Source organism: Pundamilia nyererei, unplaced genomic scaffold (genome assembly GCF_000239375.1).
Source record: "Pundamilia nyererei isolate P.nyererei 1_Seehausen unplaced genomic scaffold, PunNye1.0 scaffold00261, whole genome shotgun sequence".
NCBI classification, from domain to species: domain Eukaryota; kingdom Metazoa; phylum Chordata; class Actinopteri; order Cichliformes; family Cichlidae; genus Pundamilia; species Pundamilia nyererei.
Window position 1 is genome coordinate 50453 of NW_005187662.1, and position 26250 is coordinate 76702.

At 41.1% G+C, this 26250-nt stretch overlaps 2 protein-coding genes across 17 annotated transcripts in view; one reads left to right on the forward strand and one right to left on the reverse strand.

Moving 5' to 3' along the window:
• The window catches only part of mapk8ip3 (mitogen-activated protein kinase 8 interacting protein 3), a 32039-nt gene extending 13993 nt beyond the window's left edge, over positions 1-18046 (forward strand). For 6 of the 15 annotated variants that reach the window (XM_013915151.1, XM_013915157.1, XM_005750048.1 and 3 more), the window contains 24 exons: positions 332-349; positions 2403-2460; positions 2692-2844; positions 3152-3209; positions 3934-4085; positions 4390-4446; positions 4536-4706; positions 5122-5281; positions 6591-6641; positions 7940-8029; positions 9337-9489; positions 10711-10876; positions 11025-11222; positions 11307-11490; positions 11646-11765; positions 12049-12129; positions 12251-12318; positions 12807-12955; positions 13080-13251; positions 13351-13464; positions 14853-14891; positions 15333-15497; positions 15835-15981; positions 16858-18046. In XM_013915151.1, the coding sequence (XP_013770605.1) occupies positions 332-349; positions 2403-2460; positions 2692-2844; positions 3152-3209; positions 3934-4085; positions 4390-4446; positions 4536-4706; positions 5122-5281; positions 6591-6641; positions 7940-8029; positions 9337-9489; positions 10711-10876; positions 11025-11222; positions 11307-11490; positions 11646-11765; positions 12049-12129; positions 12251-12318; positions 12807-12955; positions 13080-13251; positions 13351-13464; positions 14853-14891; positions 15333-15497; positions 15835-15981; positions 16858-16988 (2855 nt within the window). In that variant the 3' untranslated portion in view covers positions 16989-18046. The remainder of the gene's footprint in view (positions 1-331; positions 350-2402; positions 2461-2691; positions 2845-3151; positions 3210-3933; positions 4086-4389; positions 4447-4535; positions 4707-5121; positions 5282-6590; positions 6642-7939; positions 8030-9336; positions 9490-10710; positions 10877-11024; positions 11223-11306; positions 11491-11645; positions 11766-12048; positions 12130-12250; positions 12319-12806; positions 12956-13079; positions 13252-13350; positions 13465-14852; positions 14892-15332; positions 15498-15834; positions 15982-16857) is intronic. The other 9 variants (XM_013915152.1, XM_013915154.1, XM_013915155.1 and 6 more) reach the window with 8 other exon arrangements.
• Positions 18047-18118: 72 nt separating this feature from the next.
• Positions 18119-22774, reverse strand: nme3 (NME/NM23 nucleoside diphosphate kinase 3). 2 transcript variants are annotated; one of them, XM_005750059.2, is made up of 5 exons: positions 22634-22774; positions 20717-20847; positions 20515-20616; positions 20289-20401; positions 18119-18885 (listed from the first exon to the last, which is right to left on the reverse strand). In XM_005750059.2, exons 1-5 carry the CDS (start codon positions 22677-22679, stop codon positions 18768-18770), a joined length of 510 nt encoding a protein of 169 aa, XP_005750116.1. In that variant the 5' UTR covers positions 22680-22774; the 3' UTR covers positions 18119-18767. The 2 variants fall into 2 exon arrangements, with proteins under 2 accessions (XP_005750116.1, XP_005750115.1); XM_005750058.1 differs by lacking the exon at positions 22634-22774 and adding an exon at positions 22178-22488.
• Between the last annotated feature and the right edge of the window lie 3476 nt (positions 22775-26250).

Here is a 26250-nt window from a genome sequence, read left to right on the forward strand (position 1 = left end):
AGTGGTTTAGTTCCAGTCCTTTGAGGTAGCGGTGAAGTAGCAGTTAATATTTTATTTTTATAATATTTTATTACTAGAAGCCATCCCTGTTTAATTTTCAGTGAGGATTTCAGTGGTGGGTCCTTTCAGTGGGTCTTTCTAATAGATTTGATGATATAAAGGTCAGATTGTCCTTTGGTTCTGTAGCCATGCCTAAAAACCAAATCAATAAATGCTTATCAGCGTCTTCTCTCCTCTCTTCCCGTTCTTCCTTTTCTTTTTTCCATCTCTAATCTTCACCCTTTCCTCTTTTCTTTCGTCTCCTTTTCTTCTCTCCTTGTTTTGCTTCCAGTCCCTGATGATTTCTTAGGTAAGGCGCCCCATGCCTGCGCTCACATTTGCTTTAGCTTTCACATCCCTCTGTTTGTTTATGTTATGTGGCTTCTTATTTATATTTTCTGTCATTTTTTTATTCCTCATATGCCTGAAATGTTATCATCCTTCGGTAATTGCAGTAAATCTTTCGGACATTATAGAACATTAAAATAATCCAGTGTTAAAGAGATGTTGCAGAGCTCTTATTCAAACAAATACTAAATGTATATATATAGTGGAAGATATAATAACAAAAGAGAGTCAGGCAATGATAACAAATTAAGAAATGCATGAGCTCAAAAGCGGTCATGTGATAAAGAAAGTTTTCATATGACTGTGTGCAGTTCAAGAACTATGTGATTCAATCACCCTGTGATTCAGTGGGAATTAAGAGGGTCAGTAGCTGCCAAGCAAATGCACTTGACTAACTGATCATCGGCGAATGTGAGCACCTCCATCAAAGCAGAGGTTTTGGCAGTTTGCTGGTCTGGAAGAACGCTAAGGAGGAAAGACATCAGCGATGATCTTCGAGAAGTAAATGTTGATGCCCAACAATCTGAGAAAAGTTAAAAGGTCATTTCCAAACAACTTAATTCTACAGTGAGAAAGATGAAAACATTCAAGACAGATGCCAATCTTCCCATGAGTGAATGTCTCAGGAAATTCTATAGGTGTCTATAGGCATGTTAAATGTTACTGATAATGACAGTACAATTAGAAAAAGACTGAACAAGTATGGAGATACTTTCTCATATTGCACAGCACCAACAACTCATACCAGCTGTCAAGCACGGTGGTGGAGGGGTGATGTTTTGGGCTTGTTTCTCAGCCTGGACACCTTAAAGTCATTGAGTCAACCAAAATATTCTACAGTCAAGTGTGAAGCATCTGTCAGACGGCTCAAACTGGGTCATGGCACAGTGATTCCAAGCGCAGCAGCAAATCTATAACAGAATGGCTGAAAAAGTAAAGAATGAAGGTGTTGCAATGAACCAGTCCAGTCCAGACTCAAGGTTTTGACTGGAATGCTGTGGTGGGACCATAAGAGAGCTGTGCATAAACAAATGCTCACAAATTTCGATGACCTGAAGCAACATTGTAAAAAAGAGTAGGCCAGACTGTCATACAGAAACCAATTAATTCAAGTTATTGCTGTTAAAGGTTTTTCTACTGAATCATGGGGTCTGCTTAGTTTTTTCACAGGTCTGCATCGAATGATGTGAAAACTTTCTTTTTATTTCTTCAGGATGAAATTCTTTAATTAATTTGAGCTCATTTCAAATTTGCTGTCAGAAGTGTTAAAACATGACATCCTGATACTGAGGAGTTATTTTTCCATCCCTGCAGTGACATCACACACCACAACATAAACTTACACTTTTAATCCAGCGTATAATATAATCCACTAAATGTAACACCTATAAAGACTCATCAGCGTTTTTGTTTTGCTTGTTTTTGATGCGTTCTCATGTCTCAGAGTTTCTCTGAGTCGATGTGAGCTTTGCTTTTGCTTTTGCTTCCATGTTTGTTTGTTTTTTGGGGAGGGGGTTTTCAGTTCAGTTTGGGCAATAACGTCGATAAATAGAATTGAATTTTCAACACGATGACATGTTTATGCATGATAACACTAATACTATAATCATTAAAAGATGAACCCTGAATTTTAAAAATTTTGCAACTAGTTTGGATTTTGTGTTTAAGGTGAAAATAACCTACTTTACTCTGTCTACATTCAAGACATAAATGATAAGAGCAATGAGTTATTTTTAAGATTTCTCAGTATGTTTCCAACATTTTACAGATAAGTCCTTTGTTAGCTTGACTTCTCCTTGTTGTGAATAGTAGAACTTACTAAATCATTAATAACTTACTAAACCTCTTATATGAAAACTCATCCTTTGTCCCACACTTACTTTGGTTTGCCTTGAAAGCAGCGTTAACACATAAATGGTTTTCTCATCAATCAGTCGATTGAATAGATCGGCTTATAAATAAATTATGATTTTTGTTGTGGGGGAGTAACAGTGATGTGAATGTGATTGTTTCAGGGATGAGCAAGGAGTGGGAGAACATGCTGGCAGAGAACAAACAGCTCTTACAGACCAAGTAAGAGACTCGGAGAAGCCTAATATGCGCCTGATGATGCTAACGTCACACCCTTTCTGCATTTCATTCAAAGGAAACGCTGAAAGATTTGTTTTTAGTATTGAGACACTTGATCATGGTTACCTCCTGTTTTCTTATACAACATGTTCTTAGACCAAAACCCTACGTGTGAATGTGAAATTGCAGCTGGTAGTTTCCCACTATATCCCCTTTCTGTCCTTTGCTTGGCAGAAATGCTCTAAATATTGTCAAAAATGACCTTATTGCCAAAGTGGACGAGCTGTCGGGGGAGAGGGAGGTACTGAGGGAGGAGCTGGAGGCGGTGAGACAGTCAAAGAACAAGGTGGATGCCAGAATCAAGGAACTCGAAGAAGAACTCAAGAGGTAAAAAATAGCAACGAATGTTTGAGTCCTTGCACAGACGCAGGATGCTGTGCTTGCTTTTGTGTAATTTAGACTTTAATAGGTTTTTTCACATGACACCCACCTTTAAGATCATCAGTAAAACAATCAAATCAACCCGCAGCAACATAAATGATTAAAATGATCTTAATGAGACATGCCGACATCTAACTGTTCTATTTCTGTTAGCTAATAAGCATCTTTAGCACTTTATTGAGTTCAAATGTTATTGTTTAGTAGTTGCTTTGGAGGAGTATGTAATCTCTGTGTTTTTGTTTGTTGGCTGCAGGTTACGAGCAGAGGCTCTGGGGGCTTCTCGGGACTCCAAGGATGAAGTTGGTGATGATGTGAGTAGAACTGCGCCTGCCTCAGGCTGAACTACTGATGCGTTCATGTCTCTATACAAATATGAGAAGCAGAATAGAAAGTCTTCAGTTAGCTTTCAGACTGAAATGTCTAGTATTGGTTTGGACATCTTATCCTCTCAGATCTGTCTTATTACTTTGTGGCACAGATTCACCAAAGTGCTGGAAACATTCCTTAGAGATTTTGCTCCATATTGAAGTGACAACATCACACAGTTGCTGCAGATTTGTCGGCTGCACCACCAGCACCAGCGTTACCCAGGATGGATCCATGCTTTCATGTTGTTTACACCAAATTCTAACCCCACCATCCAAATGTTTCAGGACAAATTGACACAGTGGAACAGTCAAAGTTTTTCCAATAGTAGCACACGTAGGCTTTTCTGCTCTACTCGAGTACTCTGTACAACAATCCTCATTCGCCCATATACACAAGCACTTTTTGAAGTACTGTTCCTATCACCTTCTCTTTTTTGGACCATTCTCTGTAAAACTTGGAGATGATCATGTGAGAAAATCCCAGTAGATCAGCACTTTCTCAAATACAGCAACGCGATTGGTTGAATAGATATTTGTGTTAACAACCAGTTGATTGGGTGTACCTAATAAAGTGGCCAGTGCATGCATATGCCACAGACTAGTTTTAGGCTGATGTAGAGAGGGATTTCCAAATTAACACCAGGTCTCTGTTCTCTCATGCGACCAGTTTTCATCGCCGATGCAAGATGGCGACATGACAATGACCCAGCGGCGGCGATTTACCCGGATGGAGATGGCCCGGGTGCTGATGGAGAGAAACCAGTACAAAGAGAGACTGATGGAGCTGCAGGAGGCCGTACGGTGGACAGAGATGATCAGGTAGACTTGAGAGAACAGGAAGTGAAATGCTTCTGGGCTTAAAGTCAACACAGAGTTTTCCTTAAATGTGAACCCATATTCTGTGTCAGTATCTTGTTGTTCTGAGGTGGTTTTTCTGAGTGGCATCATATTTTTTACGGCATTTTTAACTGTTTTTATTCAATTTTTGTCATTTTCTTATACTTTCCAGTTGTTTTCACTTCATGTGCCCTATTTATAATGTTAAAAGTGTTATATTATAGTACTATAAATAACTTTTATAAGTAGTCTTATTATTTTAATTTCATCTCTCTTTCCCCCTCAGAGCATCCCGTGAGAATCCTCCCATCCAAGAGAAGAAGAAGTCTACCATCTGGCAATTGTGAGATTCTGCTTTTAATCAGCTTTCTATAGTGATATAAAAGAAAAAGAAATATCCTAAGCAAATTTCTCTTTCTGTCCATCTTCTAGCTTCGCACGTCTCTTCAGCTCATCATCCAGCCCGCCGCCCGTCAAGCGGCCGTTCTGCAACGTCAACATCCATTACAAATCTCCCTCACCGGCCAGTTTCCCTCAGAGACGCAGCCACACCATGTGTCAGATCTCCACCTCCAACCGTACCCTGGAGTTCTTCCCTGAAGAGTGAGCGGCGGCTGAACTTCCCCACATCACGCATCACTCTAAACCCCCACACTTATCTGCTAAACAGCTCGCTGCTCGCTCGCTTGTGGCCACTCAGACCTCTTTTATTTCCCCTTAAACGCAGTTTTTTGACCACAAATGTTTGTCTGGTAAAGACACAAAAGCCACAAAAACACCAACCTCCCAATCACACAGACACAGAGGCCTCCAATTTTCTTCTTTTATGTCTTAAAACACTAAACTGCACATTACTTTTAGTCATTTTAGAAGATTGCTTGGCGGTAGTTATTGCACTTGCTTTTACTTGCCTTCTCTTCTTCATCTCTCTTCTCTTTGTCTCCTGCTGCTGGCTGGCCAGGCTGCTAACGCTTCGCTTTTTTCTTCTCTTCCCTTCCCTGCTTCCCGCTTCTTCCAGACTGGCCAGTAACGGTGTTGCGTCTCTCCTCAGTGACTCGGCGATGTTGGCCCGCCGAGAGCAACGCCGTGAACAGTACCGGCAGGTTCGTGAGCACGTGCGCCGTGATGACGGCATCATGCAGACCTGCGGCTGGAGCGTGCCATCTCGATTCAAACAGGTACCCAGAGTGCTGCCTGTGCGAACAAGAAAACACACATGAGGAGAAACATAAGATTTTAACAAAGCATTGACTGGCAAGAGGGTGAATACTTAAGTGCGTTCAAAATAATTTTTAAAAATCTTTTGTAAAGTTGTGAAAAACTCCCGGTTCCACATTATCTCCATATTAAATGAGAGTGCCAATTACTTGGGTTTGAATGAATTTCTTAGTAGTTCTCAATTACGTTTGCTACTAAAAGTTCAGTAAAACCAATATTCAAAGTCCCAGAAGTTTGATTCTGTTCATCTGGACGCAGCGTCTTTAGTCGGAGAAACGTTTTGTCACTTGGATGTGTGAACAGAATCAACTTTCTGGGATCCTTACCTGGATGACTGATGACTGAGCATGCATCAAGACAGTCTATGAAGTCATTTCTGAACCTTTGAACAGCTACTGGATCTTATTTAAAACTATACATGCCTCTTTTTTTAATGCTAATTCTTATATGTGAAAGTCGAGGGCATTGAGCATTATTCTGCAGCACACTGTCAGTGAGAGAAGATTTCATTCAGTGATTTTAAATTTGCTTACCCAAGCTTCAAAGTGAAATTATCACTAGTTGGCCCTGCGGGGCATTTGTATAAACAGGAAATAAAAGTACGCAAAAGCCAGTGAGAACATGTGGTCTTTTTGAAGTTTGTCTGCTAATGCATGCAGAGCTGTTTAAAGTTACCCAACAGAAGTAAACGAGACGGTTGGAAATATTTTCAGCTGTGGTTTAAACGCATTTGGTACTTTAGTGAGCATTTGCTTGACATGCTGGACAGCATGACTGACTCTGAACTAGCTAACAAACTTCCTGTTTACTGACATGATGGAAAAATATCTGATCACTGGATATTTCCTCTTTTTAGGGCCACACTCTGTAAACCTTAGAGTTGGTTGTGTGGGAAAATCCCAGTAGATCATCAATTTGTGAAACACTCAGATCAGCTCGTCTGTCTAAATGCATAAATGTACAAAGATCCCGCCATGTGGAAACAGGTACCTAATAAAGTGGCCAGTGAGAGTATCAGGATATACTTTTGCATATAATTGTTAGAGGAATCGGTTTATTCTGGGTTCTGGCTTTTATGAGGTTTGTTGATTTTAAAACTGATCAGCACGGAGACGAGCCGACAACCCTCAGTGTTTGATTTTAAGCTCGCAGCATGGAAGCGTGCTTTCAATTTCGGCCAGCGGACTTTAAGGTTGGCTCTGTGCAGCTTGAAGGCCAGAGTGCAGAAGGTGCTGGTAGGCAGGTGGCTCTAACTCTGGTCTCCCACAGACTGGTGGTCAGACGGACAGCGCTCAGGACAGCCCGCTGAAGAGGCAGCAGGCAAGTGAGACCGACAGAGTGCCAGCATGCGCCTTTATGGCTCCCTCTCCCTTTTAACCTTCCAACCAAAGCTCTGACCCCTAGACAGCAGCGGACAGCTAATAGCAGAGGAAAGACGTGCAGATGCTTAAGGAAGACTTTTATTTTGAGCACTTCAAGTGAAGGCTTTTAACAAAAAGACTATTCTGTGAGGAAAAGGTTGCCACTGTACAGTACATTCACTGTTCCTCTGGAAATGCATGAATAGTTTTGTTTTTCAGCATGATGCAAATCAGAAAAGGCTGTATTTCGAAAACATACATGTGTTACACACCTTGCTCTTTGATGAAGGCCTTCCTGTGGAGTTTATTCCATCTGATCTCCTCTCCCTCTGCTAGTGGTGTTGCAACCTTTTAACCTCTAACCTCTGTCTGTCTCAACCTGCCCTACTTAACATATGGATGTTACTCCTGTGCATTATCTCAGTATCTTAAAGGAAAAATCCACTTGGAAAAATACTCACAGTCACCAAGTCATTAGGCAGAGTTTTGTCAACCCGAGATGTTTAGATGTCTCATTTGACTCCTTTTGCTAACAGAATTCTATCAATATATTACGATTTTTCAAGTAGAGCTACAAAAGTTAGCAGCCGTGTAAAAATTATACTTCGGTTAGAGAGCTGCACTGTTTTGCACCTGTGTATATTTACTGTGCCAGTCATTTCACCTCCTTATAAAGGTGCTTTAACTAAGTGATAAAATGCTTTTTCCCTAAAATTATGTGTCTCACCTCATGCATAATGCACACGCTCTCTGGGGACAGCCCTGCGGCATCCTGGGAAAAACAGGGAACTGAAAAAGGAGTTGAGATTGTGTTAGCCCCCTGTAATGCCAAGTGTTTTATTTTATACATTAGATTTTTTAGACATCTACATCATCATTGTGATTTTTTTTTAACAAACTTTGAGCAATAAATTACACAAAAATGCCAGATGTAGCAAGATTTATAAAACTTAAAAGTCATGTATGCAAACTGATATTTCATATCTTTTAAAAAAAATTCTATAGGTTTAAAAAAACCTCCCATTTTTAAAAAATGTAAATTGTCTGGCAATTATTTCATGGTTCAGGCTTTACAGGGTTGCAGATAGGAGAGAAGCAGTGGAGTTTTCCTTTAATGCTTGCTGTGTATGTGCTGTTTACAGCACATTCACATACTGGGAATGTTTTCATTTTCTTCAGTGTCCAGTAAAACTGGAGACCAGATGATAATTCACTGCTTTTGCTTTTCTGCTGACAAATTCCCACCTGTGCTTTTAGACAACCAACGAGAAAGAGGATAACCGCATGAAGAATGTCCCCGTCCCAGTTTACTGTCGCCCTCTGGTGGAGAAGGATCCCAACAGGAAGGTGGGAGAAAATCAGGAGGGATGAGGGTTTTCTGTGAAAAAACAAAAACACCTCAGATCTGTCGTTAAATGTCTTTTTGTTTAGGTTTTGTAGAATTATTACCACTAACCATGTGACATTAACTTGCCTGCCATTTTGGAGATATGGCAACCATGGTGAATAAGACCCCAGTCACACAGGCCCTGAGACCATCTGGCAACCATTTGTAAAGGAACAATGATTGTTGGTTGCTGGAGGTTGATGGCATTCTTGGGGAAAGTTATTTTTTAGTGACTTGCCCATGAAGCACACAGGTCACACAAACCAAGAATAGACTTTTCAGTAAAGGAGATCTCGAGACATGTTGTATCTCGTAATTAACCGTTTGTAATGATCAATACTGGGGGGAAAAAACTTCAAATGTCAAAGTCTAGCTGTGCAAAAGCAGAAAGTGGACTCCAGAGACATAATGTGAACTTAAAATCAACCTTTAATGCTGATCATTCAGAGGAATAACAAAAAACTTCTGCACATTCAGAAACTAGGTAAGTATTTGAGTTGAACAGAAGGCAGAGAGACACACAGCTATGGAGGAGGACACGACAAAGAGCTGAGGAAAACTGAGGACTTAAATACACACGAGGTAAAAGAGAGAGCGGAAACAGCCGGGGGAAAATAAAACACAGGTGAACAGAACCTAACTAAGGAGATGAGAGACTAGCAAAACTAAACAGGAAACATAAACACTGACACTCAGAATAGGACATATGAGCATTAAACAGACATCATCTAAGGAAGAACCAAGAACTAAGAAAGAATATAACAGAACTAGGAAATGATATTGTACATAATAGACATCTAAGACTCAAAAGAACACATCATGAACTCCACATCACTCAAAAGCCTGGCTCATGACCCAAAGTCACATGACTATACAGATTATTTTGCCCTGAAAACATTTGTTTGTGTTTCTTTTCTGCTATCTCACTGCAAGCGACATTTTCATGAGGATCTGGTGACAGCTGGTGTTCAGTCACTGCTAATCAAATATGATCAGCCCACACTCACAGAGTCATCATAAAGCACTTGAGCTGAATGTCTCTGTGCTAAACTCTGTTATTTAGCTATAAATAATTATTCTATCTGAAGGCGACATTATAAGACCCAAATTATGACTCTTGCACCAGGAGCCACATTAAGACTCCAAATCATTTTTAAAAAGGTCACTATTGCAGGCATCTGCTTGCTTTTAGAAAACACATATATTAATATAATATGTATATATGTATTTATTATGCCTGTGTGTCTGTGTGTGCACATGTGTGCAGCTGTGGTGTGCAGCAGGAGTGGATTTGACAGGATGGAGAGTCAGCAGCCAGGAGACATCGGAGAAAGCACCAGCGTGCAGCACCGACCCTCTGCACGCTGAGGAGGACGGAGCTGATAAGAAGAAGAACCACACATCTCCCGAGAAGAGGAAGGTGATTACAGCTCGCTTTCAAAACAGGCATTCATGTTGGCTAACGCAGAACACTATAAGTTAATATGTGCAAGAATTATCCTCAGTCGTTTAGAGTATGTCTAAAAATACTTCTGCAGGTGCTGGTTTCACTCACCGAGTAGACAAGGGTGCAAATGTGCAGTGAGGCCATTTACTGGATGTCTTTCGCCACGTTTCCTGTCTTCTTGTCTAAAAAAAAATGTTTAGATGCATTTAACTGCTCAAAACGATTCTAGATAGCATACACGAGTCATGGCTGTGTGCAAATTTAATTCTGCTTAGAAGGATTAAGTGAAGATCTGTCCAGGAGCCATTGTAGGAGCAGGCTGAGTTATCCAAATACTAATGAATGGTGCTTCGGTGCTTCCTTTACTGACCCATCGATTATGAAACAAAAAGAAATAAAAGCATCTCAAAGCCTCAGATCTGGCCCACTGCTCAGCTTTGGAAAATGTGGAAAACTATTTAACTTGGGTCTTTTAACTGTTTTACATCTTTTTCTACTGATACAGACCTGAGACCATAAGTACTTAAGTAATACAAAAACAGTTAAATGACAGAAAAGTTCCTATTTTTTCACCGCATGCTATAGAAATATTTGTGTTTTTTACAATAAGTTAAAAAAAGGGTGGTGTATGCGGCTCACATCCCTGTCCTAAGGGCTTCTTAGAGCACTGAGACAATGGGCACATGTGCTGCTGTTTGGAAACAAGCCACACCTCCTCTTCGGGGTGGAGAGAACTTTCCCCCTTTGAACACCTACTTGGTGTAACTGAGTGATTTCTATCATATTTCATCTCTGCTGTATTTGAAGAATCCAAATCTGTTCTAATTATCATTAAGGGTCCAGGGGCGGTCGTCACATGTCGTCTTTACGAGAGTTAAACCAGAGCTTGTTGTTTCATGTTGCTACTCTAGGAAAATGTGTAACGCAGCTGGTCGGCAATGAAGTGATATTTTCTGCTGGGTTTTCCATGTTTATCTAACGTGCAGAGTAAAGAAGGAAAGTGTCTAAGATGCCATTTTTGTTGTCAGGTATTGAGACGTAGTTTAACAACAGCAGGTCCACATTATCCACATCTCACTTCTGTGAGATTTCCTCGTCACGTTTTCCACAATAATCAGGAAGCAGTGATCATTTAAAGACATCTGTGCTCTTTCTCTTTGTCATCTTTGTCTCCTCTTTCCTTTGCTCCCTCAGTCAAAAGAGCTCCAGGAAACAGACACAATGAGCAGTCGAGTGTGGATCCTCACCAGCACCCACTCTGCCAGCAAGGTGGTCATCATCGATGCCAACCAGCCCGGCTCACTGGTTGACCAGTTCAATGTCTGCAATGCCCATGTACTCTGCATCTCCAGCGTGCCAGGTGAGAGTGGAAGTGCTGCTTTTTTAGATGTTCGAACATGTGACTGCCTTCAACTTCTTGTTGCTTTGCGGTAAATGTTGGGTTTCTTGCATTTTCATATGTTAAAGTGCGTCTGTGTGTCTGTCTGTGGGTGTGTGCCTGTGCACAGCTGCCAGCGAGAACGACTATCCAGCCGGAGAGATCGTGTTGGATCCAGGTGATGGTGGAGCAGGGGGAGGAGAGGACACCGGCAGCGTGGAGGGCATGTTGGCCGGCATCACTCTAGTCGGCTGCGCCACCAACTGCAGCGTTGCACGTAGCAACTGTTCCTCTCGCACAGATACGCCAATCATGGACAAAGGACAAGGTGGGCGCATGATAGATACTCCTTCACTCATGTACTTTTAAGGAAAGTGAGAGGTGTGGATGTCATAGTGTCATTTTGCTTTAGCTCCCATTGCTCCACCGATGAATGGGAAGATTCACCCAGCCCAATCAGCCGAGGAAGCCACGGAGGCCACAGAAGTTCCCGAGTCAACGGCCAGCAACACAGAAATGAGATCTGGACCTCCGGGACCGTTTACTGAGCACGTCTTCACTGATCCTCAGCCTCGTCCAGCAGATGCCTCTGATAGGTAGGAGGTCAAAGTCTGACAAGTCCTCAGGATTGTCTAGGATAAATTAAATAGCACGTTATCAGACAAGGGAAGGAAACAGTTACTGTAAGCATGCCATCAAAAGTGGATCAACTTCCCTGTTTGGAACCTGAAACTCTGAATTTTCCACACAGGAGCTCAGGCCAGTCCAAGGAGGAAACATCACACCCTCCAGAGTCAGAGGATGGAGGTGATGAGACCAAAAACTACACCAGCGTGGCCCCCACCATGTGGCTCGGGGCCCAGAATGGCTGGTGAGTCCCTCACAACGTCTGCTGAAGCCTCACAGTGTCCACTATCACAGCAGTTTATGGCGTTTTTCAGCATTTTTAACCCTGGGAAAATTAGAGTCATTAGAGTCAACTAGAGTAAGTTAAAGCTTAAATCAACATTTGATGGATGCTTTTTGATAAACATAACAGCTTTACAGTTACTTTATCCTCATCCTTGTGCCTTCCAGCTAAAACACACATAAATCTTGTGCATCTTATAGTTTCTGTGAGCTCGCGAGTATCCTGATTCTGTTTTTCCTTCCAGGCTTTATGTCCACTCAGCTGTGGGAAACTGGAAGAAGTGTCTCCACTCCATCAAACTTAAAGACTCAGTGCTCAGTCTGGTGTAAGAAGAAGAAAAAGACATCAATGCATCTCTTATTTTTATATGTAGTTTTAAGCAGAGTCGAGGATTTTATTTTTATGAGTTTCAGTTTGTCCAGTGATCTCCATCCTTGTAATTGCAGGCATGTGAAAGGCCGCGTGCTGGTTGCCCTCGCCGATGGGACACTCGCGATATTCCACAGATCGGAGGGTAATCGAACTTTAACAGAGACACCAGACGTTAGTCTGTTAGGGGAAGTTATGGTTGCAGGTGGAATTGGAGCGTTGCCACCAGTTCAATGTGCGTGCACAGTCAAAATCAAAGATAGAGAAAGCAGTCGATAAATGACTCCAGTAATATGACACAAAAGGCACAAAAATGCACATTAGAAAGGAATGTAGGGATGATTTAATTTATATGTATGTTTATTTACCTTTGTATTAATTCTTCCATATATTGATTTTATATAAATAAATAGCCTCAACCCACAGTATTATTGTTAGCTAGGTTAGCTCGGCAGCTCAGGTCTTGAGAAATCTCTTGTCTGAGATTCATCAATTGTCTAACAGGCTGTGATTCAAAGTGTTTCCAGAGGACAGTTACAGGGACGGTCCCTTTATTTACCTCATTTAATGAAGCAGAGATGTGCAAAAACTCACAGAAACACATTTAGCTAATGTGTGTGTTTCTGTCATCAGATGGCCAGTGGGATTTGTCCAACTACCATCTCATGGACCTCGGCCGACCTCATCACTCCATCCGCTGCATGGCCGTCGTCCACGATAAAGTGTGGTGCGGCTACAAGAACAAGATCCACGTCATTCAGCCAAAGAGCATGCAGATAGAGGTGAGGCACGAGCCCGCTGTCGCATCGCTGTGCTGAAGAAACGTCTGCAGCTTCAGTGCTGCAGACGTGTTGTTTTTAGTTGTAATAATATAATAAACACCACTAAATCCTTTCTGTTTGGCAGAAGTCCTTCGATGCCCACCCTCGGAGGGAGAGTCAGGTACGGCAGCTAGCCTGGATCGGTGATGGAGTCTGGGTGTCGATCCGACTGGATTCAACCTTGCGTCTCTATCATGCGCACACGCACCAGCACCTCCAGGATGTAGACATAGAGCCATACGTCAGCAAGATGCTGGGTGAGTTTATCTTAGTTTATTTTGTGAAGTGTGACGTTTCACTTTTGGAGTTGCATGTGATCTGTGCAGCATCCCACTCACTCTGGTTGTGTCTTGTAGGTACCGGCAAGCTGGGATTCTCTTTTGTGCGAATCACAGCGCTTCTGATTGGTGGAAATCGTCTTTGGGTCGGGACTGGAAACGGTGTCATCATCTCCATCCCACTGACAGAGAGTATGAGTCTTTTTTCTTTATTTTTTGGTGCCTAAAGGATCAAAAGTGATTATTTGTCTTAAATACTTGAAGTTTTAGGTGGTTTACACAGCAGAATATCTGGATAACCTGTCAGCAAATGTTTGTTACATTTGATGCACGGGACCAGGCTCCCAAAGGATACAGATACAGGTGTACAGTTCATAAAGTTGGCTTTATTTTACCCTCCAAAATGTTAAAAGGTAAATCAAAAACACAACAGCACTTTACAAAATAAAAGAAGAACTTATAAACTGACCAAATGGGCACAACTTGACTTATATTACTCATGGAGCAAGCCATTATAAACACAAAGGGAGGTAATAACCACACTCACTACAAAGAAACCCTGCCCAAGCTATCAAAGCAGATGTTTAATGCACTTGTTAGGCATCTCCATGCAAACCAGCTCCACCCTCAGCTATAAGCAGTATCAAATATTTACGTAGTCACTGTGACCTCACCCACTGCTTTTAAACTTTAAAATTCAACTTTTAAAGTTTGTTTTTTTTGTTTTTTAACCTGATGAGGTTGAAGTGATGGAGTCCTAATTTATCAGCTTCCCCATGGTGTAACACAGACACCCATACTGGATAATTAAACACTAGGACTTTAACTCACCAAAACCTCTGCAATGATCTGAACCACACAGACATGAGTTCAATAATCCATTAGAAAGGGACACTTCCCAATCAATCACACATAACACCATGATCATAATCATCAAAATATACTTTATTTACTTTATAATGAAATTGATTTTGCAAGTTTTAAGTTAAGGACAGCCTCGTGAGATGATGATTTTAAGTAGCAGAATTCCTAAAGTCTGACTTGCATGCGCTCCACAATCTGTGTCCTTTTCAACCATGCTGCTACGATTGGTGGTAAGTGGGTCCTAGAGGAAATGCAGTTTCTGGTCTCAGCTAGTTCTTTTTGTAATAAACAGGCAGGACTGGAGCAGCACAGAGGTTACGCAAAAGACAGAGAAAAAAAGAGTGTAAATGAAATTTAGATGACAGTGAACGAAGACAAACAAACTGAATGTGTGCTGAACCTGAAGCTCAGCAGGTAGGACTACAGTAAACTTAACATGAACCCAATCTTGTCAAATGTCCTCCGTAAAGGAAATTCATTAGGTGGCCGAATTTGGCTCATTTGTCCACACAAACACTCTCCGCTACCGCAGCACTCTCTATCAGTCTCTTTAGTTTCCTTCTTCTTCTCCCCATCAGCTCCCCAACTTTCTCCACCTTCTGTTTTTCTTTGCTTCCCTCTGTGGTTTCACCCCTTTCACAAACTCTCCGTCGTAACTGTTACTGTTGCTGTGCTCTTTCTCCCGCTCTCCCTCCACTCTCCTCCGCCTCCCGTAGCGGTGGTCCTTCACCGAGGACAGCTCCTGGGTTTGAGGGGTAAGTGGGAGCGCTCCTAACCTCCTTTTCACCCGGTCGAGCCTCCGTGTCTCCTGATACAACATGTCACTTGCTGTTAAACTTTGTCTGCTATGTGCTTGTTCTGGGTACGTGTCCAGCTCTTTGAGCAGTGCAACAGTTTAGCTGAAGGTCACAGAGTACACTGTGTGCAAGGATTTCACAGTTTGCTGAACTTTAAAAGCAGCTTTTTACTTGGGATTTGTTTTGCATGTCTATGATTTGTTTATTTTTACTCGTAACAAATCCATTGCATGCAGCGGGCGTCTTTTAGCGAGCTGAGATTTTTTTTTCAAAAATCCTTTGTTTTCAGTTGATCTGTGGAAAATAAATTTTTATTTGATGATGTCATGCTACCGAATGTGATTTGTTCACAAACACGTGTTACTCGTGTACTCTTACCCTTTACGCTCTCTCTACCAGCCAATAAGGTGTCACCTACATCTTCTGGCGGGGTGATCCATGTGTACGGCGACGATGGCTCTGAGAAGAGCAGCGGCAGCTTCATCCCCTACTGCTCAATGGCACAGGCCCAACTCTGTTTCCATGGACACCGTGATGCTGTCAAGTTCTTCGTCTCTGTGCCGGGTAGGCCTGAATCTCTGCTCCCTTTAATTCTGAATTTTAAATGGACTGTGCACTAATAGGCATGTTTAAATTTACACGTCTTGTCTTAAATGTTAAAAGACACATATGTAGACATCACAAATCTGTGATAATACTGTTCCATCGCTCCCAAAATGTTAGTGACTATTTATTATCTAAGCTCTGCTTCTTTCCAAACCTTTCTGATATATTAATCTGACGTTAAAGAAAGATTGTGTTTTGTTACTTTGTGAAGGTGTCATCAGTGACACTTTCAATACGTAAATGTCATTTTCAGTAACATCTTTCTTTCCTGTTTTTCTTTTTCTTTTGGTGACAGGCAATGTCCTGGCTACCCTAAATGGCAGTGTGTTGGACAGTCCATCAGAAGGACAGGGCTCCACCGCTCCCACAGAGACGGAGGCGCAGAGTGTTCAGAACGTGTTGGTGCTGAGTGGAGGCGAGGGCTACATCGACTTCCGCATAGGTGAGCATTCAAACCTGTCCTGAAACCAGTGCGTATATCCGATACTGCATATTTTGGTATCGATCTGATATCGAGTAAATACAGTATTGCCGATACTAATACCGATATTCATACTTTTAACTTATTCAGTTCAATTCAGTTTTATTTACTTAGCACGAAATCACAACAACAGTTTCCTCAAGGCACTTTATATTGTAAGGTAAGTACCCAACACTAATAAAGGTACAACTTTTAAAGCCAGCTTATGTAGGAGAGGGCTAATAAATCACTGTGGTTTTTACTTTCCACAGTAATAATTAACATTTTATGTTTTTTTCCATTTTCACAAACTAAATTATCGATCCTGTGGCACTAGTATCGGTCCAATACCAATAAAAGCATTGGTACTTGTGTTTCTGATACCTGGATTGAACCACTCACCCCTAGCAGCCATGGTTTTTTTAATTTGAGAAGTTGGAACTTTTTCCGTTTGGTCCTGTAATGGTCTTGGACTTGGATGGTTCATTAGCAAGTAATGAGTAATTAGTTAATTAAAGGTTAAAGAAACCTACTGGAATAGGACATGCCTTTTATAATCCATGTCACCAGCATAGTTATGTACTTTCTCATGCCTGCTTCTTTACCACAGCATCCAGGTAAGTTGGTTAAGTGTAAATAACAGCAGACGGTCTTTGTTTTTGCTTGAACAGCAAAGCTGATTAGCTGTCTGAAAGAGCAACGTGAGTGTATTTAGACTCATGAAAAGTACAATAGTATCACATCAAATTATGATGAATGATGCAGTTTCAAAAAGTACACAAAATGCTTGTAACTATTTGAGCACAAAGTTTGCTTTCATGTTTTCATGGCTCTGCTTTGTTTTTTCTTTCTTCTCAGGCGATGGAGAGGATGATGAGACGGAGGAAGGAGAAAATGGTGGTGGTGGGGCTTCGCAGAACAAACCTACTTTGTGCAAAGCTGAGCGGAGCCACATCATCGTCTGGCAGGTGTCTTATGTACCCGAGTGACACCTGAGATCTGCTTTAACACCTCACGCATCCACCCATCTCCTTAACGAGATCTCTTCTCCTGCCCAGAAGCTTTCAGCCACCCAAACCTTGTAATTTTCCCCCGGTCATGTAAAAGTCCCCCCTTTGGCTCTAAAACGACCATTAAAGCCGTGTATCGTCCCTTGTAACTATTATACCCCCTCCTGTCCCAGACCTTAAAACCTAGAAACCTGCCTGCCATCCTGTTTCTGTCCCACGCAGGGCATTGTAATGATTCATGAGCTTTGTAACCCAGCCTCATAACTACCTCCCTTCTCTGTATCAACCTTATATTCACCCTGTAAGCACACTGTATCTCTTCCTATATTTACCTCAATTGTCCTGCATCTGCCCCAGAGTTATTCCTCATCTTCCTCCATTTAGTTAATCATCAGTGAAAACTCCACCTCATTTTAAAGCAAAGCCCCAAAATGCACAAAAATAAGGAAAAAGAACAGCAGCAGCAGGAAAGGCAACACCGGCATGTAGACATCAGTCCTACCAACGGCCATCTGGCAGACCATTAACAATCAGGGACTCTGCTTTATGCATCTACATATTCTTAGACGGTGTGCGAGGAAGCAGAAAGCTGAGGCCTCGGTTTAAGGTCAAAGTTCACACAAAAGTGTGGCGTTCAAGTCAGGATGAGCATACACGGAACAAATAGGAAGTCAAATTACTTAATTTCCAACCCCCTGCAGAAGCCTGGGTTCTCCCAGCTGCTGATTAAAAACATGTTGCTTCACATGTCACAATGAGTCGCCTCCATAAGAGTCCTGATGGGGCTCTAAGGTCAGATTGTGTCCACATACAAAAGGAGTTCCACTGTGTCGAGGGTTCAGTCCAGATCTCATCTCTCTCATTTCTCTGCCTGGCTGTTGATGGGACGGTGAACAGTGGCGTGTTGTCATCGTATGTACAGGGAGTTGTGTAAATCTCCACTGAAACCCATCCTCTTTGTTCAGTATGGAAATTCTCGCATTGATCTCTATCTCTGTGTATTAAATATTAAACATATGTGTGCTCAGAACAATTAACCCGGGCTTGTGTCGTCTGTGTGTGTGTGTCTCACTTCACAACAAGAAGAACATTTTAAAAAGTATGTTAGGTTTATTCTTTTTTTTTTTTGGACAGTGGTAAAATAAAGCTTCTTAACAGCCAATAAAAGCATAAACGTGACCAATCAGGTAAACATTATTTAGTGCAGCATCACTTTAACAGGCTATATGCATTTGGGGAGCTGGAAAGTTTACATTCAAGTACTTTTACTTTTACATCTTTGTACTTGGAAAGTACAAGAAGCTGAACGTGTGTGCAAGGCAAAGACAATGTGTTGGTAAACTGCTCCCGTTTAGTTAGAAGTGCCAAAATAAAATATAAAAAAACATTCATCTATGGGACACGCTTCATATAAACATTACATGTTTGTACCATACATGAACTGCTTACATCAGTGCCTCTCAAACTCGTTCTGAGTTTTACTTTTTAATATTGTGGACTGAAAAAACAAGCAAAAGCTGGAAAGAAAGCAGAAGCCAGGTTATTGCTCGCTTAGTGCATTTTGCTTGGTAGTGTCGTCTCACCTCCCTTAAGATATAAAATAATGTATGAAAAAGATGAAATACAGGACGGCAGAGATGAGCTTTCAAGTAGCTACAAACTACTAAAGCCAAACAGTTCATCTGAGGTATGACGTGATCCACCTTATATGATAAAAACAAAAAAACGTTTACGATCGGACAGTGTTCGTGCAGAAAGTCAGTTGTAGAGCCAGCGGCTGCTGCTGCTCTCCCAGCGGTGAAGCTCGCTCTGACGAAACCACAGAGAGATTTCCTTCTGCGCGCTCTCCACAGAGTCGCTGCCGTGGATCACGTTTCTGCCAACAAACATTTAAAGAACACTGAGACTCGAAATACCATCTGCCCCAAACACAAACTGAGTCATTCATTAATAATAAGCAGGGGTCTGAGGGACAATTCACCTGTTTGTCCTCATCATTGACTTTATTTTTCCAAATAAAGACTTTTTGAAGTTGATGACATCTCAAAAAGTCTGATTTAAGATGTTTACAGTAATTCAATTCAGCTTTATTTATATAGGACCAATTGACAACAACAGGTCATTTTATTTTGCAAAGGCCCAACAATCACATGTTCCCTTATGAAAACGAGAGAAAGGGGAAACGGAGCGCACAGGGAAACAAGGACAAAACAGGAGCTTTGTGAGAGGGACGACAAAACTATGACATGCAGTAGTGAAAAGAGGTGAGTGGAGAAGAAGTTCTCAGTGCATTATGGGAAGTCCTGCAGAAGTCTGAGCCTATAACAAGGGAGGATTCAGGGTCACCTGATCCAGCGCGAACTATAATTTTATCAAAAAGGAAGGTTTAAAGCCTGATGTTATATCAGCGCTTATGCGTCGGCATTGTCTGAGTGGCGACTATCTTTCTGAGCATGAATAGAAGTGACCGTGTGATTGTGTCAGTAAGCAAGCCACCAATGAGGAAGGTATACTGGCACCCTTAGGATAATAAGGTCCTTTGACATGTTAGCTGTCGGGGCAGCTGCTGCAGCTGCACAGTCAACAGTAGTACCAGCAACAACTAATAACAAGCTCTCGCAGTCACAGGAGGCTGTTGTTGCTAGCACCAGCAGTGCAGAAGTGCAGGAGGAGGGACAGCAGTCCCAACAACAGAGGGAGAAAGAGACAGAGGAAGGTGTAATTAAGGACTCGTGTAAAATGAAAGGCTATATAGAGGCTTTCTAGTCTCTGCCAGTGCTCTCAATGCCACGTTCAGGATCAACTGCAGGCTTTTCAGGGAGCTTTTAGGACATCCTGATGGTAAGAAATTACAACAGTCTAGCTGTAACAAGTAGTTTTTGAATATCACTCTGAGACAGCATGTTTAAAATGTGAATGGCAGCACTTATCTTGATCAAAAAAGACTCAAAAGGTTCCTCACAGGCTTACTAGAGGCCATGCAGAGTAATTATCTGCTTAGACAACATGTTTCTAAGATTGTTAGCTCCAAAAAAAGCATGAAAGCTTAAAATTTCAATAATTACCATGTATACTGATTAACTAATCATTTGAACTCTGCAATTAATATCAGCAAACTCTTCATGCAAGAATTCAGTCAATGACAGTCAGTGACAGTTTTTGCCTCTGTGTACCACCACAATGATACAAATCAATTGAGACATTCAGCTTGAATTGAAATAAATAAAAATGCATGGCATAAAAATCTAATTCTCCTTTAAGTAGAGTGAAATCGCTCACCTGCCCACCTCCACACACAAATCTCCCCGGATGGTTCCAGGCAGCGAGTCTGCAGGGTTGGTCTCTCCCAACATCTTCCGTGCAGTCTTGACCACATCCAAGCCCTGCCACACCTGGAGGAGCACAGAGAGGTACACTACAGCACATCTGTAATCGGAGTGACCCCACAAGCTACTGCGAAAACCTCAGCGTGGAACAATGTGCGCATCACGTCGAGGAGTCTCACCATCGCAACAACTGGTCCCGAGCTCATGTAGGTTACGAGTCCACCGAAGAAGGGCCTGCTCCTCAGGTCCCAGTAGTGTTCCCTAAGAAGCTCCTCTGAGGCCTGGTATACAAACACACACACGACAGATTCATGGATAATACCGTGGTTCATGGGTCACAGATCAAAATATTTTGGAAACACGCAGCTGCTCCAGGCATACCTGCACAAGTTTCAGCCCCACCAGTTTGAAGCCTTTCTTCTCAAAACGACGCACGATTTCGCCCACCAGTCTCCGCTGCACGCCATCTGGTTTTACGGCAACGAAGGTGCGTTCATTCACCCCAGTCCAGCCTAGAGTTGAATAAAACGTGCTTACACTTGAGCTTAAATGAGCAATACAATTACAATTATTCTGCTTGTAGCCACTGCACTCTGCGCATAGACACATTAAAGGGGGCCTGTTGTGCATTTCCTTATTTTATGTCACATATGTACCGTTACAGTGTTGGCTGCTCACATCAAAGCCGGTCAAAATATCAAAGAATGACATCAGCGTGGGCCACATGTGTCACAGAGATCTCTCAATATAAGAAAAGGAAGTGTGATGGCAACAGTGCAGCCCAGTTTTCTCACTGTTGTAGTTAATGAAAGAAAGCTGTCAGCACAACTCTTTGGGCTTAAACTGGAAGAAGTTAATGTGTAAAATTACGGAAAAGGTTCTCATAGCTTGTTGGCCGAACTGTCCTGTAAATATAAGGAGGAAACTTTTTGTTAATTCACAGTAAATACAGTATTTTGTGCATTTATTTGGTAGCACTATATAATGATGTTACACAGATTGGCATTATTAAGGTATTAGCAAGTGCTGAACTCATCATTTACAAAGCATTACTCCTCCTCAGTATGCAATTTTTAAATACAGACATTTTATTATTATGACCATGATTATGATTATTGTTAGCAGTGATAGTAGTACAAGGTGAAACAGTAACAGCTGAATAAACATCTGTATTTATAAAACACATGCTAAAGAGGAGTAATGATATAAATGATGAATTAAACTTTACTAATGCTTAATAGTGGGACATTATTATAAAGTGCTACCACTTATTTTACTGTGGAAACAAAAAACCAGAAATATTTCTGGGGGGGTTTGTGGGGGAGGTCTTAAATACAGTTAAGAGCCCCACATTTATGTTTATTTATTGCCGGGTGATTCTGGTCCCTGGAGCCTTATGTTTGGCACCCCTGGTTTAAACCTCTTGTTTGCACAGGGATGAACTGAATGGCTACACCCAGATCAGTAAAACGTCTACAATGAATATTTGGAACTGTTAATCGTGCAGAGCCCAACAATAGAAATACAGAGTTGAAAATAAGCACAGAAAGCCCCTTTTAAAACTTCGCAAGCAAAAGTGCACACGTCTGAAAGCACTACATGCATTTGCTGTTTTAACCACACTACGTCTTGATGCATGCTCAATCATCCAGATAAGTAAATGCCAAAAGGTTGATTCTGTTCATCTGCGCGTAGCGTTGTCAGTGGGAGAGACGTTTCGTCACTCATCCACACTACATTTCCCACACCGTGGAGGCCTGTGGAGGATCAAACCCAACGCCCCTAACGCTCAGCTGCTCGTGCCACAAACCTCGCGCTTACAACTTTCTGGGTGTTCCTCACCAAATTCTTCGATTCTCGCGTGTTTAGCCACCAAATCCTCGAGCTCGGACCGGTCTGGCTGTCCCCTCTTTCTCGGCCCCATTGCAAAGCTCTTCCTGCAGCAGCCAATCAGCGCACACACGCGCTATTAATAGGATGATGAATCAACTTTTCTCACGCTGAGGAGGACGCATGGACCACGCGGCTCTCAGCATAGATTAGTTAACAAGCTGGCCACACTGCAGTATCACCCACGGTCACAGAAAAACTAACCACTAGTCAGTCCGACTTTCTTCCGTCAAACTAAAGTTAGTAAAGGCAACACAACACCACTGCTGTACCGGTTAACTGTGCCGCTGCCTGCAGCTAGCCGAGGCATCTGTCCGGAGGGTTTCCTGGGAGAAAATGATCCTGTGAAAGTCAGACTGGAGGCCCGTGAGTGACAGAGGAGCAGATACAAGCACGTTTATTACCAACCTGACTGAAAGATCTGAGCAAATATGGACAGAAATAAGCAGATCATTGTCGTCAGCGGACGGGGATCAATGTCGGGTACGATAAAGAGGAGGAAAGAAGGATGCGCGTGCACGTAGCTTAAACGCGGGCTCACGAGGAGCGGCTGAAACTGCAAATCATGTGGCGCAAACGACCAATGGTATGCCGCGCCCAAAATTTGCTCCATCTGATACCAAGTGCCGATACTTTCAACCAATGAAGGTAGCTTATGGAGGGGAGAGCAGCATATCATGACTGCAACATCGCTGTGCTTAATCTGAATACTTTTAATGACAACGAAATGATGTGATCTTTGCTTTCCACTGTTAAAAAGTATCCCTTCATAGTATACTGTTAGCTGAATTCTACTGATATACTCTAAATATAAGTTGCAGTAATTCATGCAGTTTGGTAGCAAAAATCTAATAAGGCATTGCAGTGCAAGCTCAATGTAATTAATCAGTTCAAAGTAGTTTAGTGTTGCTGCAGCAGTCCAGGATGACACTGAACAGATGGGCATGCACGGGTCAGACTATGGGAAGTATCCCTCCTGTCTGTTAAAAACGAAATACATCATCAGTTTGTGCAGCTGGTTTGAAAGCATGGCCCTGCTTGAAAAGGGCCACAGCCCTTGCCAAACAAACAGAATGGTAATGTGTTTGAGGGTATTGCGTGCTCACCATGAGCTGTTCTTGTGTGTGACAAGTTCATTGATCGTGCACAGAGAGTCTCTCCTGTTTGGCATTTGCAGTCTAAGACAAATATTTGTGCGCTTTTATAACTGTAGCTATATTCCTTTATAAACTGACAGGCAGTTCACATGTTCTGCTCCCAGCCCTGATGATACCAGTGCCAAAGTTGTTATCCATACTATCAATTTTGCCAGAGTGAGATGTAGAATAAATACAAATAAGTAAGTAAGTAAATTTTTATTTATATAGCACCTTTCTAGACAGAGAATCACAAGTGCTGCACATAGGATAACAAGTCATAAAACAGGCAAAAATGAACCAAAAGCAATTTAAAAAGGTGAGTTTTGAGTTGTTAAATGTTGGTTTTACATCAAATGACTTCTTTATTGTAACTTTGTGAATGCGATAAGAGTTTGAGTGTAAAAAGTGTGGAGGACAAGGATAGTCAGGCACATCAAGAACATCAAAGCATTTAGGGATTTAATCTTTAATTGTGCAATAAAATGCATATTAGTACATTCATTTACATTATTTATATAGAAATTAATATAACAATTCATTATTAGATCATTTAATGGGCAATAAGAAGAAGAATGAATGAATGAATGAATGAATAAAACATTTTCAGATTCAGAAAACCTTTTTTTTACCCTTGTTTAAAAAAGGAAAATAAGTAAATTAATTCAAAAATCAAATCACAAATATAAATTATTTCTGACATTTAAAGTGGTGATTCCACAAATTGATTCTTTCATTCATGTTAATACTGAACCAGCAGCATCATGACTGGTTTAGACTTCTGCTGTGGATCTTTGTAGAGTTTAACCTAAACAAGCAGCTGACGTCATTCTTAGCATTTATGCTTGTGCAGGTAAATTATGTGTTCATTACTTTGTGGTTGTGTCCTGGTGTTTTATATGTGGTGCCAAACACAACAGATACATGCTGACATTAACATAAACATAAAAATGTGTCAAATGGAACTAAATTCAGTATTAGCATATACATTTTGAGCTGACATAATCTATATGAAAAAATCCCTAAGGGGTTCATGTATAGCATCCCCAGCTAAAGCTCTACAGCAACATGCAAATAAATGCAGTACAGAGTGAGGTGGAAAATCAAAATATTTGTTTATATCTCATCATCCTGTTTCTTGTCAGGCATGTGGAAAACGTTTCCATCAGGCTGCATCACCCAGCTGATGTCTACAAGCTACAACTACAAGATGTCCTGACAGCACAAAATCTTCTGTCTGTTTATGTCACAGGTGTTGTAAATGGCCAAATTGTACAATAAGATAGTTGTTGAATGATTATGGTGTGGTTAATGTTTTTTACTACACATCACTGCATCTTACATTAATTTCTGAAGAGTGATAGTCCACAGTATTAGCACGAAACAAAAAGACATCAAAGCCATCGCTTTACTACACCATATGTGCAGTAGTCCACGTTAATTTTGTGTTTGCCAGTTTGCGCTTCACACGAAATTCAGTTGTTCTGCATTGAAGTAGAAACAAGCACTTTGTCAGTATCTATGTATGCAAAGGTTGTGCTTTCCTATAATGTTATTTTCTGTGAACGACGTCTGTTGTTCTTAAACTGGAAATGTTAACTTTGTTTGTACAACACTATTAAAAACACAAAGTTACAGAGTGCTTCACAGTTTTAAAAACCACATGATAAATATACATGTTCAAACAAAGAGACACATAATCAACCACACAGTCAGACATTCATTCCAACATAAATGCAGACGCACAAACAGTCGCAATCCATGGGCAAAGATAAATGAAGAAACATTTGGGGAAAGCTGACCTATAATTACTTTTTTTTTGCAATATTCTGAAGTGAAAATATGATGATAACAGGGTTATGAATAATATGTTTGAGATATGTAAAATGAATTATGTATGGAGCAGTAATTCATAATGGTGTGTTGTTATCATTTTAATTTAAAAAAATTACTTTTTTTGGCCTTTTTGCAAAATAATTTTGTTTCTGTGTGCAAAATAGAATAATATAAGCATCCAAAATAAGACTGTGATGTTTAGAAAATCTGTGTTAAAAAACTTGTATAGTTTAACATTATTTGGGAGCTACTTTTTTCTTTCTTTTTGTAAATGAAATTTAATAGGGGGACTAATATTTCTGTCCTCATTTGTATATAAAATGTAATTAAACAGAACAGCAACACACATTGATGGAGTTGCCCATGGTGCGGCAGCAGGCCGTAGCTTGCTGCCTGATTGACAGGCTTCACCTATTTACCCAATAACGGGGAGAAACACAGACTGTATATGGAAGATGGACACCACCTTAATATCACCTATTTTTTTAAGCTGTGCATTTTTACGGCTCTTTAAGGTGTTTTGCAAACAGGTGTGAAGACAGATGGGTAGCTTATGGAAAAATTGTGTTGCACAATTATGATTCAAATTTTCAGATTATCTTGAAATTTTAAATTAGGTATCTCAGCATCTCAACTTTCTTTGTTGAAATTGTTTTTCTAACTAGAGGAGTGTGCCGCCAGCTGGCCATTTTACTCATGTATATACTCATGTATGATGTGACTTTTCACACCCAGGAGCTGTACTGACCCCAATCTCCACATTGTTCTCACTTTGGTCCCCAGCAATAGATATGCACATTTTTAAGCAGATCAGATGAATAGTTGTTGAGATAGTTGATGAACAGATGCCTTCATTTATTATTTATGTCTGAATCTGACCAGTGGTACGACACTCTACACTGGATTAAGATCCTTTTCATTAAAATGTACTTTTAATATCCTGGCAAAGGTTTGCCTTCTTAAAACACAAATCACAGGAAATGCAATAAACCAGCAGAATGGCAGCAGTATACTAAAAACTACCAGTGACTCCATGTTTAACATAATTTGCGA

Bases quoted from the DNA above. Each gene is read 5' to 3' on its own strand.
- nme3 (XM_005750058.1), bottom strand. From the start codon at position 22,259: ATGGGGCCGAGAAAGAGGGGACAGCCAGACCGGTCCGAGCTCGAGGAT. The intron at 20,402-20,514 runs GTGAGACTCCTC...GTGCTCCTCCAG, and splicing joins CGGGACCAGTTGTTGCGATG to GTGTGGCAGGGCTTGGATGT. The intron at 18,886-20,288 runs GTGAGCGATTTC...GTTTGTTGGCAG, and splicing joins TTGTGTGTGGAGGTGGGCAG to AAACGTGATCCACGGCAGCG.